Genomic DNA, 16,774 nt, shown 5'->3' with positions numbered 1-16,774 from the left:
AGGTGGAAGAAGCTTGTTAGAGCGATCTCTGTTGAAGATTCTGCATCTCGTGGGTAGGAACAGAGCTGTGCCAAAACCTAAAATGGGTAGCCAAATCTTCAGATTTTCAGAGGAGTTTACAATTCAAACTTGATATAGCTTCGTTGGCTATAAGTGTGATAAGAAGGTCCTGGATACCCAATTCGGTGGCCTAGATTACCTTTCGTAATTTCCGTTCACATCACAGTGTGTCGTTTTGTGTTTTAGGTGTGAGTGAACTTTTCATCGCGTTTAAGTTTTAATTATTGTAACTAGATAAAGTCGGTCATACGAGGCCGAGCTGGTGGAGGAAGAGGTATCAAGGACCCTAACTTTGATTATATTAATTATTCCTAGGAGTAAAATAGTTGTAGTGTCTTGCGCCAGCCACAAAATTATCCATGAATTATACTCTATTTTTCTCTGAATCTGCTCACGTCTTGACGAGCAGACCGGCCAAATTGTTGGTGATGAGAATGGGGGAATGGAGGGTTTGGTTGCTGAGGGATAGCCATTTTGTGGGAACAACCCTGTATATTTGATCATTATTATCACAACACTACATATTTAATATGATGTATCATAAAACTACAAATGTAACTTATCACATAACTACGGATTTAATCTAAAACATCACAAAACTATATATTCAATAACAAAGTTATCGCAAACTATAGGTTTAATATAAATTTAGTCACAAAATTTGGACATTTATAACGCAAACTTAACATTAGTGATTAGTGCTATGGATTTAAACCCTTTGTGATAATTTTATTATTAAATCTATTGTTTTATGATATATCACCTTAAATCTATAGTTTTACAATAATTTGACCAAAATATTCGTAGTTTTGAGAAATTTACTTCAAATTTTAACTACCCACATAGTCAAGCTCTGCGTGACTTTTGATCATGTTTAAGAACTTCTGTATATGGTCTATTAGTTTACCTTAGCTTTTAAGAAGGTTTTAATATAAGTTAATTTGTTTACAAAGTATCGATTGTCCTAGACAACTATAAATATAGCTAAGTTGTACTATATGTTTTTAAGAGAAATCACTAGAAGCCTCCTCTTTCTTCTGTTTGTTCCCTCTCTCTCTGTATCATATACTTAGGAGAAGATACCGGAAACATCTTGAAATTTCCATATGTTTAGGCCATTTGGGGTTTTTTTTAATACATGCACTATTTCGATCCAATGACGAAAATAGCCCACACACATCTTGTTTCCGGAGGAGAAGAAAATTGCGTAAAATATTAAAATCAGATCATTTTGATATTTCGCAAAATATTTGATCCATTGACAACTTCAGCTTGATTGACACGGTCTTACAATATTTGAACTGGGACTAAAAATGATATTTAGTACTGGTTGGTATTATCAACCGAAACTAAAGATTGCAATGTACAGTTGGGCATTTTAACCAGTACTAAAAAATATATCTTTAGTATTGGTTAAAAATAGATCTGAGATATTTGTGTTTTTCGGTACTACAATGAAAATCAGTTGTCTAGTAGTGTGCATATCAGCAATCCCCCACTTAAGGGCATGGGCAAGGGGCGGTGGGAGAAACTTGAGGCCATCTCAATTAGGGCCAAACTTAATTATGTATGTACGCCATATGCCATGTATAGTCTTTAGAGTGAGATCTTACAACCATCTGATTGCTCCACGCCATCACGTACGGTCTGCCGCTCCGCTAGTTCACCGTTCACATCGTGAAACCATTTGGCCGCAGGCACACATTGAACTACAGATTCGGTGTTTCTAATTAACAACTTATATAGAATGCCATTAATCATTATTTTTAGCATGATTAATTGATGAGTGCTTGAAATGTATACTTGAAATAGAAAGTGCTTACGTGTATCTGTAAGCACTTTTTTACCATGATTAATTGATGTCAAGTTGCCCATTTAGTTATTTCATGATAGTACTTATAAATCTTGCCTTTCATAAATCATGACTTTTTTTATTATTGATTTAGATAAGCTTTCATTTTTTAACATATTAATTGTAATTAATATGTTAATTTGAAATCTTAACTAAATCAATGATAATAAAAGTTGATGGCTCAAACCAATTATTGGCCGGCTCGTCTGGTCTATATGCATACGCTTTAATCAGAATGTGGCACATTGTGATTTGTTTTCCGCCGGTAGGATATATATATAAGTATATCTGAATTGCAGCTTGGACTTTGATTGATTTTCTGAATGCCACCTGTATCCAAATTTGCTGGTTGCAGATTAGTGATTATTGCTTCCATTATCAGTTTCTTGCAGAAGAAATGATGCCGTGGATGGCGATTGACAACTTGGGCATGTCATCTTTGTGCCTCGCAATAATTATCAGCTCGTATATATTAGTGGTTGTTTACTGTCGATTGGTTCAAATTTTTGGGTAGCTCCTTCCAGATCTCATGTTTAAATCACCATATGGTATTTGAAAAAACACTAATTTGTTGTTCTGTTGCTTCCTTGTTTCTTCACCAATTGTTTCTTTGTAGCCAAAAAAGAAACAGGAGAAGAATCATAAAGTTCCTTGTGGGGGAATCAAACAGCTGCTCCGCTCATTGATGAATTTGGCTTCGTTAGTTTTACAGCTTTCAACATCCAGGTCCTTATCAGAAAGATTTTGGTTATTTCCATTAAGAGTTCAGATCCCAATCAACTTGATGTTGTTACAAGTTGTTTTTACTTCCAGGACAAGCAAGTGTCGGAAATATTGTGAACTTGATTAAAAAAAAAGCAATGTCTATAAAAAAAGAATGCTATTTTAATAATATTGTTATAGTTGTTTTTACTAGAAAAAATACCCATGCGTTGCGACGGGTGAATGTTATTTTAATATTATTTTAAAATAATATTTTTCTGTGAAGTTTGTTAGTATAGATAAATCGTTTTCATAGTTGTATATGTAGAAATATGTCAAGTAGAATATTATTTCTATTGAAATTTGGGACCACACTAAAGGGTGTGCTTACTTCTCGACAAACGTGGTAAGTACATGTGGGTAGCAAATAAATGAGTAATGTCATCTGAAATGAACTGCTCAACGTCATGATGAAATCTAATGGGTGACAAATTGATGATGACTTGGCTCAATGTGGTAGCTCCTTTGTAGTAGCAATTGCATGGGTTGCAACTATATAGAAAAGATGGGTATGATACCCAATGAGCTATCACCTTGCCACCTTTGCCTGTAATGACAATGAAATGGCTGTCACACTACTCATCTCCTCTGCACTCGCAAGATGTCTGATGACATTACATGCAAACAACGTGAAGAGATCGTCGATTATGGATTCCCCGAAATGGCTTGCAAATAGCGGCTCCATCACCGCTCTTAAACCCGCAGCGATGTTATGGCCGGTGGCCTCATGAACATTGTCTTGTATCGCTGGTGCGGTGGTGATGCCTTCCTTCAGCTCTGATTTGTCTATGGGATCAAAAGTCAGTTCAAAGGCCTGGATGTCAATGATGTCGAGCAGCTCGCTTTGTTGTACTAGCTGCTTCAGTTCATCCACAGAAGGGCCATAAAATGGCAGGTTGAAAGAGTCCAACTTCTCCTTCTCCACACGACCCTATTGTGTAAGATAATGAAGAATCAGGAAATATTTATTCTCCCAGTAAATCTTGTCCTTTAATGTAAGTGATTTTGTGGTCCATAGAAACATACTGGGAGGTATAATTTATTGTAAGCTATAGTAATTTACACAAAAATATTGTACCACATCAGTAGCCATACCTCTGCTACAAGAGTTTGCACTGCCTGTGAAAGCAACTCGATGGAAATGTTCATCATCCCACCCCCATGAACCACGTCATTGCTTTTCCTTCCAAGAAATGTCAACACCATCTGGCCACCAGACACAAGCTCTATGCACCTGAACTGAAGGAACCGAGAGAAGTCCTTCTCGAACTGATCAAGATAGAGCTTGGCTACAAGTGGCGGTGTAGTCACCCCTATATAAATGTTGCCTTTGTTCATGGTGCTGTCAAGATGCTCTGGGATCTGTCCAAACAACCATTGCTAGCCAGTCAAGTCTAGATCATAAAAACCTCAAATATCAAAATTTTGTTTATATGAGAATATGGTAATGCACACTACTACTTGAGATGCGAGAATTCATCCAAAAAATAATATGATATACCTGAGAGAGCCACATAAGGCTGAAGGATGAATGAAATATATGGACGCTATTGCAAGGAAAGAGCCTGGTGTAGAAGGATCCTGGCACGCCGGCAACATAGTGTGGAGGAGGTTTTAGCCCTATGCGAGCACAATCTTGCACTATTGATTGCTCAAACTGCCCAAGAGACTTGAAGATGTGGTTGAAATCGTTACTGGGTAGGTCATTGAGGAAGAATTGGACCTCCATGGGGCACTTCCTGATGTTATTGTCGCTTGTGTTTTCTTCACTTATCATGGCAATCATCTCAGATATAAAGAGAAGTGTGTTTGTACCAGAGGAGCAGCCTAGGTCAGCGACGACCATTGACTGCGGTTTAAGTTCCATGAATACTCCTTTCATGGCCTTCTCAACCATATGTTTAGTCGCGAGAATGGCTTTTCTCTATCACACATGCATGCACGAGCATAGAAATTAAAATGTTGTTATTACTAAATTTCATGAGCATAGATATCGAACAGGCTAGTACTTCTTAATTTCATGAGCAAGTCTAAATGTTGTTATTACTAGCTAATCCATAAACAAATAACAAATGCACATGCAAAAAAATTGTGAAGAAATACTATTTTGCCACATCCAATGCAATGTATACTTCATAACTTCCAACATATTTTGTATACCTGTACTCGTCAAGTATTTGTGTACTGGTCATACACCAACGAGTGAAATTATTACTCAGTGCACATGATATGTTATAGCATGTGATTCAGCGAAAGTAAAACGAAAGAAATATATAAGATGTGCCAAATTTTAATTGGGGCGAAAGGGTTAGTTGGTACAAACTTGGGTACTAGAGTTCCTGGCGTAGCTTGTGTCTCCATCCCCCTTGATCATGTGGAGGTCGTGCTCGATCTTCATTTCCTACAAGGGCTTCCAAAGAAATCCTGATCCTACCTTGCACTGTGTAAGGTGGAGCATAACACCAATGAGATATTTTCACAATGCATTCTCGTTTATATTGAGAAATCTGGTGTGGCTGGCTTATTTTAACTCCTAGAGACTGGGGCTTATTAATTAATATTTTTGGTGCTAATTTCGTGGCTGACAAACTACTGGTCTGACTTTGTAAACGTATTTATTGTTTAGTTTTCAACTTTCGATTTTAAAAGTCAACTGTATTTGCTCTTCAATCGGCATTAATTATAAACCAAGGGATATGCATGGATAATATTGTGGTCTCTATCCATCACAGTCTGTTTGGACTGAGTATGTGCATTGCTCGGCCGATCTAGTCAGTTCAATTTTCTTTTACGGTAAAACAACACGAGTCTGCTACAGCATATTCACAAGGAGAATTCAGATAAATTTTTTAAGGTAATAAAAAATCATTTAGTCAATAAAAGCATTCATCTTCTCCAAATTGAAGAGTGATCGAGATCAAGGTTACTCACACCCATAACAGAAAAACGAGGTGACCCGATGTGAGGATTGACCACATGAGATCGAGGAAATCATAAGAAGGTCCACGAAATGCGTGAATATATATAAAATCACCTGCATCGATTATTGGCTAGCGATAACTCCTATATATTTTCATGTGCTATGCCTTGATTCTTGTATGGGAGCTCGATCAGCTTGCTCTCCTCTTTTCTCTCCCCTCCACATAAGCATACGCTGACCTGGATTATTTTTATGCAGCTACCTTATCATCCACAGAACTACTGCAATGAATAGTCGCATCTCTTGTAACTCTTACCTGATTATGTGACTTGTATCATTTTCCTAACCAGTTACCTTGACTTGTATCACTTTCCAGCTAGCTAGTTACCTAGCAATGTTTTCATTTTGAAGGAATTATCTGGAGTTTGAGTAATTTGATGACAGTGTCATTGTGTTGTGCAGCTGCTGCATTTGGAGGGACATGTGACGTGCATGTGTCATTGTGTTGTGAAACTGTTGCATTTGGAGGGACATTATTCTCGTTGCTATGGCAGTGAATGAACATGAAGATCATCTATCAGTTGTAGGCTTGTAGCTCACCACGGCATGAATCTTGTTTTCAGGCTGTTATTCATTTTTGTTCATTTTCTAAATTATAGGCTATATCCATCCTAAATATATACATGCTGGGAGTGTTCTTAGATTAATTATATTACCTTGTTGTAATGGTCAAAGACTAATAGAACTTTCTTTATCTAAAATAATTTCAACTGCTAGATTTTATATTGGTAATTTCTCCTTCATTTCTTTCGGTTGGTACCACCTGTTTGTTTTAGTGCAGATGGTTTCACTTTGTTGTCTTTTCTATATTCTTCACTTTGCCATGTTATTTCTAATAAATTGTTTCCAATCAAATCGTCTACTTAATTTTTCAGGTTCGTAGCATTGAGAAAATGTGATATTTAGATGGCTAATTCGATCGTAAATACTGATAGATGCAATGGCGCAACTGGTAGACATAGGGAAATTTGAGTGAATGTGCGGAAGCGTACGTATAGACGTGGGGAAGCGTACGCTGACCAAATGAGCTGTCTCATATTAGTTTTAAAGTCTAAGCTTTATTATCCACCTTTTCTTATATGCACAAGTTAAATTTATGGATTAAGTTGGTTAGCGTATACTCTTTTTCCATATTAGCTAGAGTCAGAGATCTTGATTTCAAAATCATGGCATATATGATTAAAAACTGGGATAATTGGATCTATACCATTATAATTTTTACAGTTTTGAAATATGCCACTAGTATTTGTCTATTTAGATTCATGCCATTACAATTTAACTCATATGTGAGATGTGCCATTGATTACCCCCTCCGTGCATTGAAATTTGTTTTTGGACCAAATTGACCCCATCTTCTTCCTCCATCCCCTTCTCTTTCCATTCCCCTTCCTCCTATCTATCTCTGGATTTGTAGCTAGAGCCGGCAGTGGCCGGCAGGGTTGGATCCAGCATTGACCCGACCAGTAGCAGTATCTAAAACGGGTGTCCTCCTGGCTCCTCCCATCCTCCGATGGGCGCGGCGAAGCACCCGCTCGGCGAGGAGCACGACGACCTTGGTGGCGGCCGCTGCACCCAAGTGATCCTGTATGCTAGGAAGCTTGACCTGTTGCTGGAAACACAAGTTCCCCATCACTTCCGCTGATGTGTCCTTGAAGCTCGTTTCATACTAGTTGCACATAGGACTAGCAGCAAATGCAGAGATGTGTTCTTTTATTCATGCATTTTTTGTCTTCTCTTTTTTCTTCATCCATGCACGGTGCCAGCAGCAGGGCTTGACTTCTTCGGTGCTGCCCACCGGACCTCTCCACTGCGCTTGCACTGGGAAGTCAGATCTAGAGAGAATAGGAGGAAAAAGAATGGGGAGAGAAGTGGGATGGAGGAAGAAGATAATGGGCAATTTGGTCCAAAAATACATTTTAGTGTATGGAAGGGGTATGTTGTGGCATTTCTTAAATATCTGTTAAATTGCAATGGCATGACTCCAAATTTGTACTCCCTCCATTGCAAATTGATCTACATATAGTTTTTTTAGGTTATTCCTAAATAATCTACATATTTGTGTTCATTTATTAAGTCTATTCGTTATTTGTGCATTGGAGTAAACGGACATTGATGCATGCATCCATGCACACAAATATTTATAACCCCATGCAATATCTTGATTTGCTATTGGCTAGGAAATAGTGGTGCATGCATCGAGTTTGTTGCTAGAGTAAATATAGTATGAGGGAGTTATTAGCTTTTGTTGGTCTTAGTGTACCTATGAAATATTTAGATCAATTTGGAATGGAGGGAGTAAATAGTAATGGTATATTTCAAAACCATAAAATTTTCAATGGCGTAGATCCAATTAACCCTTAGAAACTAGACAAAAAAACAAAATAGTCATGTTGACTATCAGTTATGTGATTTTTTTCATAATTACCAGATATCTACACTTGCACATGACATAAACTTAACTTGCACAAGACATGGCCTAATATTATATAATATCTACATACTACACTTTAGTACAGATAAACGGCAACCCTTTGTGGTGAGAAATTTTTTTTGAAATAATATTAATTTGATGGAAAATCACAAAATTAGTGGGCGCCGGCGAAAATTCGCAAAATAGATGCCTATTGAACGGGGGAGGAACGACAGGTGACCTATCAAACGGCTAACGTTCGAGTGCGGCCTGTCGAACCACAGTAGGTCAACAGGTGCTCCTATCGATCAACGAGTGTTCGACTGGGTCCATCACCCAGCGCCGCACAGCCTATCGAACACCGGGAGTTCGACAGGTCCCCCTCCACCCCCCATCGCCGCTCCTGTCGAACAATGGGCGTTCAACTGGGCCCTTTAAATCGTGTGGCCCAGCCCAGTGCCGTCAAAATTGTTTTCGTGAGGACCACATTGCCATCACTGCCTTTGCCGTCACCGGGCACAACGGAGGGAGTGAGGGGAGGCTGTGGCCGGCTGGAGAGAAGGTCCGGGCGGCGCCGACTGGGAGGAAATGAAGATGACAGCCGGAAGCAGCGATGTGATGGTATAAATTTCTAATCCCTAAGTATGAGGCCTATGATTTTTTATTCAGAAAGAATAAGACTTGTGATTTGTTAATTGTTTCGCATTGTTCAATGTTAGTACATATCGTACGATTTGTTAACATTTGTCATTGTTAAATGTTAGTAGAGATATTAAATTAATCGTATGCTAAAATTAGTTCTAAGTTAGTATATGGTAGTACATACATTTAATTTGTTATGTGTTAAAATAGGTATAAGTTAGTATATTTTAGTACGATTATTAAATTAGCTATTTGTAAGTATTAGTTCTAAGTTAGTAGATGGCAATGTACAATTAGTTCTAATATCGTAATCATCGATGTCTTAAATTAAGGTACGTTAGGTGAAGATAGTTGACGGTTAGTATCCTATAATAAGACTTTGTGTCAAGTTTTATCAGGATGTCAGGTGATATGCCAATTCGTTTGTATTATGGCGATACTCCCATACAAATATGTGATAGCAGGGTGGATTTGACCTTATATGCCTTTGTTCATACTAGTATGAATGCACCGGAGCATATGGGTTTGAACGACGTGTTAGGGTCGTTGTATAATATGTTTGGGGTAGATCCAGTGTTGCAGAAATTTGTCATAAAAACCGTGTGGCCAATAAGGGGTCAACATGGATAGCAATGGAGAGTAGTGGAGGTTGCATCAACTGGGAGTTGGAGGAATTTTGTTACTAAAGTAAGGGAGAAAGGGTATAGCCTGGCAGAAGACAACATATGTTGATCGATCGGGCGAGTCAAGTCATGCTGAGGTGGAAGAAACTCCGATAGGAGGTGCACAAGCGGAAAATGTTTGGCGGACTGCTCAAGGTCAAGGGGAAGCGGTAGTAGAGGCTAATGCATGGGCAGAGGTCATTGTTCGTGAAAGTAATAGTTCGGTCGATGACTCGGACGACAATGAACCGGATTCGCTTTTGCCTGTTGACGCAGTGGAGGAGAATGACGCTGCAATGGATCATATGAAATTGGAAAACGAGGAATACGTGGAAGGCCAAGATACAACAGAGTTGGACAACGAAACCAACATACCCGATGATTGGATGACCATATCGATGAGTCGTCTGAGGGTTAACGATGGTTTAGATGCCCACTGGTGTTATGATTGTAAGCAGGTAAGAGTTGGACAGATGTTTCATGACTAAGGTCAGTTACAAGATGTGGTGAAGAGGTTGGCATTTCTGCAGAAGCATGAGTTTAGGGTGAAGGTTTCAAATAAGACGACGTATGACGTGAAGTGCACAAAGCCTGGATGTCCTTGGAGAGTGCATGGTTACAAGCCTCAAAATAAAAATTTATGGGTAGCTTCAAGGGTTAAGCATCATACGTGTTTGTTGGAGAACATGACAACCGCATTTGTGGCACAAATGGTCTATTCAAAAGTGGTTAGAAAAACACCTTTGTCGCCTTTCACAATAATGCATGACGTAGAAAAAGAGTACGCATATGAGATATCGTACGACGAGGTAAACATAAAGCATTGGAGATGAGGTTTGGAACTTATAAGGATTCTTATCACAATCTTCCAATCTTCCCCTACTATTGGAGGTCATGCAAGCAAGAAACTCGGGCACACACATGGCTATTCTCGACGGGGAGAATGAAAATGTGGAGAATGTTCTTCATCGGGCTTTCTGGTCATTTGGGTGCATGATGGAGGCCATTAGAAATTGCATTCCTTTGCTATGTGTTAATGATACTGTCATGACAGGCAAGTACAGAGGAACAATCTTAACTGCGATCGGAGTCGAGGCGGGTAGCCACACTACAACAAAACTATTGTTTTAAGACGTTTTACTTAAGTCGCTCCGTAAGTAGTCTCCGCTTTTACAAGTAAAATTAAAATAGTTTAAGACGCTTTACAGGTTAGCACAACATTAAATCGTTTAGAGATGAATATTGAGACGTTTTGGAACGTCTCATCTGTAGAGATGAGTTTTGAGATTGTTTCTAATCATCATCATAAAAACCATTATAATAATATTATAATTATTTGGACACTAACCAACTCATTACCATGGACAATTTTGGATGTAAATACACAGTTTTTTTTTATATTGCAACTCTGCAAACATGCGTCATGTGGTAATCAGAAGTGGGTTGGCCTGCCTTCATGCCTGTGATCGATCGTGTGTATCCGCGACAGGGACCTGTGATTTTTGTCCCATACATGATCTCTTCTGATTTTCTGATCTCGCCGCGATCACAGATCGAGCCGCGCCGCCGGCCAACGCTTGACCCGGCACCTGGCTACCCCACGCGGCCACGCCCTGACGCCCACGCCGCCACGAACGGCCAGCAGGCAGGAGCCCCCACACCGGCAAGCCCACGCCGCCGCCTTGGCCGCTGCTGCAGCCTGGAGCGTGTGCCGCCGCCGCGAGGAGCCGTCGTCGAGTCGATCAGCCGATTAGCCGTCCACACCAACAATTTTAGGTTATCTATTTGTGTACTTTTTTAGTTACTGATTTTATATGTTTTAAGATGTTTTATTAATATATCATGGTAAATTTTGTGGTGATTTGGTCTATTATATTATATATACTTACATTATATATATTAGAATTATTAGATTTACTGTGTTTAAAAAAAATAGATCGGACCACCCATATCCTAAATCCTAAATCCACCACTGATGAGCAATGGACGCTAGGAACTGAAACAAGCCGTCGTCTCCTTCCTTCTGTCTCCTATCCAGCCCCAGGTCCAAAATGTTAATCTCTCATTTAGTGATTTAGACATTTTTATTCCCTATTTATGTTGGTTAATCGTTAAATGCCAAGAGTACTGTTCACTACAAATTGGTTGGCTTGATTTAATTTGTTTTATGCTAGCGAGAGAATACGGAGATCACAAATGTCAGACCTTCATATGATTTATAATTCTTACAACTAACTTGAATCAATTTAAATGAGAGAAGATATAAGAACCATAAAGATTAAGGTGGATCGAAATGATAGATATAAGTACCGCAAAGATGAAGCTACCTTTTACCAGTTGTATATTGAACTTCTACTATGAAACTTGCGTAGTATTAACATAATAAGTTTATGTATCCATCTTTATGCCCTTCTCAAATCTCCCAATCAACTTCTCGTTCTTTTTATTTAAGTCAGAATTGGTCAGTGGATCAATTGCTAGTGCCAGCGTTAAGACTTTACATAGTGTTTATTCAATTAATTATGTGAATAATAGTCAGAGAAAAAATGATTTTTGTGACTTGGAAAATACTGTTCATACTTTATGCACATTTTGGACATATTTTTGTAAAGTTGATGAAAATAATGTTAATTACCAGGTTCATGTTTTTTCTCTTATTACTTCAGCATACCATATAACTAGTGATGGATCGAGATTGGATGAGTGAACCCAGAACATCTGCTTCCTATAAAGATGGTGTAGCACATTTCCTATCCATTGCATTTTGTGATGTTCCAGATGATGCCAAGGTCCTTTGTCCTTGTGTGAATTGTAGAAACAGAATAACACAGAATTATGATAGAGTTAAAACACATTTGAGATGTGCTGGAATTCTTCAAAGCTATACCAAGTGGATTCACCATGGTGAGAAATATGATGCACCGTCATTAGTATTCGCTCCTGTATCTGGCAACCCTAGGAATATTCCTATTTCCGGTGCTCATAAGAGCAATGTTGTAGAAGTTGGGGATGGAAGATTGGATAACATGGAAGGACTACTAAACGCTGCATTTGGCAGGGAAGATAGCTTTGAGTCTATATCGAGTGCTTCTATCGTTGATGATGGTATTTATTTTGAGTCTAGCTATGCAGAACCTAATATGGTTGAGGATGAGAATAATACATTTGGAGATGGCCATAATGGGGGGGAACAAGATATGTTCACAAGGATGTTGAAGGATGAAAAACAAAACTATATCATGGGTGTGATAAATTTTCGAGGTTATCATTCTTAGTCAATTTGTATCACCTAAAATGCATACATGGATGGACACAAGAATCTTTTACAGCACTACTTGGTTTGCTATCTGATGCACTTCCTCAAGAGGCAGATTTACCGAATAATTGTTATGAAGCAAAAAAAATCATCCGTGGTTTAGGTCTTGGCTATCAGAAAATCCATGCTTGTCCTAAAGATTGTGTGCTCTTTCGAGGTGACAAAGCTAACCAAGAGTCTTGTGATGTATGTGGTTCCTCCCGCTGGATAACTGATAAAAATGGGTATCCAGTTGAATCAAAAGGAAAGAAGAAACCAGCTAAAGTGTTGCGTTATTTCCCATTAATACCAAGAATCCAAAGACTATTTTCAACTGAACAAACTTCAGGAGAGATGAGATGGCACGAGGAGGGCCGTACAAAAGATAGATTGCTACGGCACCCTGCTGATGGTGAGGGTTGGAATGATTTAAATACTCGTTATCCTGGTTTTTCTGCTAATGCCCGTAATGTGCGGCTTGGTCTTGCAAGTGATGGATTAAACCCTTTCAGGAATATGAGTTCAAAGCATAGTACTTGGCCAGTGATGCTTATTCCTTATAATCTCCCGCCTTGGATTTGCATGAAACAAACATCGTTAATTTTGTCCATGATCATTCCTGGACCACATTCACCTGGGAATGATATAGATGTATATTTGGAGCCACTTGTTGATGAGCTCTTGCAACTATGGGAGGGTGTGGAAACTTATGATGCTTCTGCAAGGAAGAAATTTTCTCTCCGAGCTGCATTATTATGGACATTGAATGACTTTCCTGCATTAGCTTACCTATATGGTTGGAGCACTGGAGGGAAATATGCATGTCCATCTTGTGCTACACTTACAAAATCATTTCGTCTTAAAAAAGGTGGCAAATTTTGTTACATGGGTCATCGTCGATGGTTGCCACCGGATCACAAATATCGAGAATTGGGTAGTCAGTTTGATGGCACTGAAGAGAAGGAAATTGCACCAAAAACATTGAATGGAACTTCTGTTTTAGAAATGCTGCAGGGCAGAGTATTTGTATTTGGTAAGAAGGTAAGCATAGCCAAAATGTCAAAAAGGAAAATACAAGCCAAAAAAAACACTAATGACAAAGGGAGCAATCGGAAACTCAAGGGTAAGAGAAAGACGTGTAAGGAGAAATCAAGTGATAACCCACGTAAGTCTAAAAAGAAACCTGAGGATTGGTTGAAAAAGAGGTCAATATTCTTTAAGCTAGAATACTGGGAGTGCAACAAATTAAGGCACAATCTAGATATGATGCATATAAAGAAAAATGTATGTGATAATTTAATTGGAACTTTGTTGGATATTAGTTCAAAAACAAAGGATGATCTTAATGCACGACTTGACTTGGTAAATATTGGCATTCGACCAGAACTTCACCTTACAATAGATGATAAAGGAAAGCAAATATTGCTACCTGCACCCTTTACCATGTCAAGAGAAAAAAAAGAGATTCTGTGTTCAGTAATTCAAAACATTAAGACTCCTGATGGTTATGCATCAAATATTTGTAGGTGTGTCAACATGAAAGATTGCACTCTTAATGGTCTAAAAAGTCATGATTGCCATGTTTTACTTGAAGACATTCTTCCCATAGCACTTCGATCATGTTACCCTAGCAAAGATGTGATGCATATAGTTAACGAATTGGCTCGGTTCTTCAAGAAGTTGTGTTCTAAAGTAATAGATGTATCCGAGCTTGATGAACTTCAACGGAGTATTGTGATGACACTATGTGATATGGAGAGAGTTTTTCTTCCTTCTTTTTTTACTATCATGGTGCATTTGTTGGTACACTTGGTGGAAGAAGTTAAGCTCGGTGGTCCAGTGCACTATCGTTGGATGTATCCTCTAGAGAGGTATTTATATTGTTTTTTCCTCTCTTATATTCACTATTCCTTGGAAATAACATATATTTTTAAATATGTATAGATCATTTGTTCGAATAAAGGCACTTGTGCGAAACCGAGCTTACCCAGAAGGTTCAATTGCTGAAGGTTATATTGCAGACGAGTGCCTGACATACTGTTCGAGATTTTTAGATGAAACCACACGCTTTACAAGACCACCCAGAAACCCTGATCCTTCAGATAATACAAAGGACTTGTATATGTTTGAGAGTGCTGGTGAATCAATCGGCAAGGCTATCACCGTAGCCCGATTTGATAACCAATTTCTAGTACAAGCACATCGATATGTCTTGCGACACTGTGATGAACTTGAAGATTTTCGCAAGTGCGTTACACAAGCTTATTCTCTCTTTTTGTATTGTTATGGAAAAATAGATTGTTTGATATATGTGATTGTTGCAGAGAATTTCTCGATGAAGAGAAAAGAAAACTGCCTCATACAACTAGCTTAACACAGTCCGTCATTGACAGGTTGATCAATAGAAGCTTTGCTGATTGGTTGGAACAAAAGGTAAAGTTGTGTGCATTCAAATTTCTGTTGTAAGAAATTATTTAGACAGTAGAGAGTAATGATACTCTTATGCAGGTTTTAGAAAATGGTGCAGAAATAGATGAAAAGACAAGAGCATTGGCTGCAAAACCGAACAAAACTGTTGTTCGCTACAGTGGATACATTATTAATGGTTTCAGGTTCCACACTATGAGCCGTCAGGCTGGCCGCTGCACTCAAAATAGTGGTGTTGTGAACGTCGCTGATGATGGTGTTAATTACTATGGCAGATTATCAGACATTGTAGAGCTGTCATATAGAAATTACAAGTAGTACTCTTTAGATGTGATTGGTATGATGTCCACCACAGAGCTGGTATGAAAAATGATGAATTTCGGTTCAGCCTTGTGAACTTCTCTCGGAAGATACACACTGGAGAGAAATTGGATGATGATCCATTTGTGTTTTCATCCCAAGTGGAACAAGTTTTTTATTCTGAAGATCCAAATACTGAAGGATGGCATGTGGTAACGAGATTTAGGCCCAGGGATCTTTTTGATATGGGTGTGGAACAGCCATCTGATGAAGCAGAGTAGATCATGGTAAGAAAACTCAGGCTCAGGGATCTTTTTGTCTTTTCGTTTTTTTTCTTTAGAGGAAAAAGGCAGGAGCTCTGCCACTCATTTATAGAAGGAAAGCAAGCAAACATAGAGAAATCCTTTTACAGGATGGTACCAAGGATTTCTGTTTACTTATTGTCTTGTTCATTGTTGATAATCGTCATCCGAAATTCAGAATATTAGAAATTTGCATGGCTTGTACTTTCTATTGATAAAATGTAGAAATTCAGTCTGGAGTTAAGCCTGGAGTTAATACTGATGACATATATTTGAAGATTACATCCACTTGTTTTTGCAGCAACAAAGTAAAGACAAAATTAACTGATTCTTGTTTCATGTTTCAGGTTTGCCAAATGCAGGGTATCAATGCAAACAGAAGCAAGATGTCCACACTGCCAGATGATTTCTGTCAGAGTCCTGATATCCTCAGCAGTGGTGTTCTCCGGCCTCTAGGACCTGAAAACCAATGCTCAACAAATAGCGACATTTTTTATATGAATTCCCAAGTGAAAATGGGCTACAAGTATTGTTTGATAACTTTTAGATGATACCTGCTTCGGACTTATTTTTTTAATAATACTTGGGTTTCATTTGTTGGGATGGACTTATATATATATATATATATATATATATATATATATATATATATATATATATATATATATATATATATGCTTGCTGCTCGTGTTAAGTTATGGACTACAAAGTTTTATATTAATTTCCCAACATATTTCCATAAATTTGATTACTGTCTACCGCGCGCAAGACATTTGACCTGCCGAGGGTTCTATTCCTTCCCCTAGCACATTGCTTAAAATTTTTGTTCTCCATCCTGCGCACAAATGTTAAAGTAAATCCGGCGGTGAAAAACGTAAGTTTCTCCCCTAATTTTTTTTAGAGAAAACAAATTAGGGGAAAAAGGTACCCCTATTTTTCGTGTTGAGAGATTTTGTTTTTAAAAAATCTCCATTGATTTTATGTCACAGAGAAAAATAGATGAAAAATTGTAAGTTTCTCCCTATATTTTTTTAGATGAAAATGTAGGTTTCTTTTTCCACTGATTTTACGTCAGAGAAAAA

General features: G+C 38.3%; 2 protein-coding genes across 2 annotated transcripts; one reads left to right on the top strand and one right to left on the bottom strand.

Annotated features, from left to right (window-relative positions):
• Positions 1-3,010: 3,010 nt before the first annotated feature.
• LOC9266985 (anthranilate O-methyltransferase 3) lies at positions 3,011-5,141 on the bottom strand. Its single transcript, XM_015761238.3, has 4 exons — positions 4,998-5,141; positions 4,176-4,598; positions 3,770-4,036; positions 3,011-3,605 (listed from the first exon to the last, which is right to left on the bottom strand). Exons 1-4 carry the CDS (start codon positions 5,070-5,072, stop codon positions 3,204-3,206), a joined length of 1,167 nt encoding a protein of 388 aa, XP_015616724.1. The 5' UTR covers positions 5,073-5,141; the 3' UTR covers positions 3,011-3,203.
• A 6,911-nt stretch (positions 5,142-12,052) lies between these two features.
• Positions 12,053-15,671, top strand: LOC136354142 (uncharacterized). The gene is made up of 6 exons (XM_066305824.1): positions 12,053-12,611; positions 12,698-13,704; positions 14,627-14,910; positions 14,988-15,096; positions 15,172-15,275; positions 15,446-15,671. Exons 1-6 carry the CDS (start codon positions 12,053-12,055, stop codon positions 15,669-15,671), a joined length of 2,289 nt encoding a protein of 762 aa, XP_066161921.1.
• The last annotated feature ends 1,103 nt before the right edge of the window (positions 15,672-16,774 follow it).

The sequence above is a fragment of the Oryza sativa genome, chromosome 11 (genome assembly GCF_034140825.1).
Source record: "Oryza sativa Japonica Group chromosome 11, ASM3414082v1".
NCBI classification, from domain to species: Eukaryota; Viridiplantae; Streptophyta; class Magnoliopsida; order Poales; family Poaceae; genus Oryza; species Oryza sativa.
The sequence above is the reverse complement of the archived record's forward strand: the minus strand, read 5'-3'. Positions and strand labels throughout refer to the sequence as shown.

Bases quoted from the DNA above. Each gene is read 5' to 3' on its own strand.
- LOC9266985 (XM_015761238.3), bottom strand. From the start codon at position 5,072: ATGAAGATCGAGCACGACCTCCACATGATCAAGGGGGATGGAGACACA. The intron at 4,599-4,997 runs GTTTGTACCAAC...CATGTGTGATAG, and splicing joins CCAGGAACTCTAGTACCCAA to AGAAAAGCCATTCTCGCGAC. The intron at 3,606-3,769 runs GTATGGCTACTG...CTTACACAATAG, and splicing joins TGCAAACTCTTGTAGCAGAG to GGTCGTGTGGAGAAGGAGAA.
- LOC136354142 (XM_066305824.1), top strand. From the start codon at position 12,053: ATGGATCGAGATTGGATGAGTGAACCCAGAACATCTGCTTCCTATAAA. The intron at 12,612-12,697 runs GTGTGATAAATT...AATCTTTTACAG, and splicing joins AAAACAAAACTATATCATGG to CACTACTTGGTTTGCTATCT. The intron at 14,911-14,987 runs GTGCGTTACACA...TGATTGTTGCAG, and splicing joins GAACTTGAAGATTTTCGCAA to AGAATTTCTCGATGAAGAGA.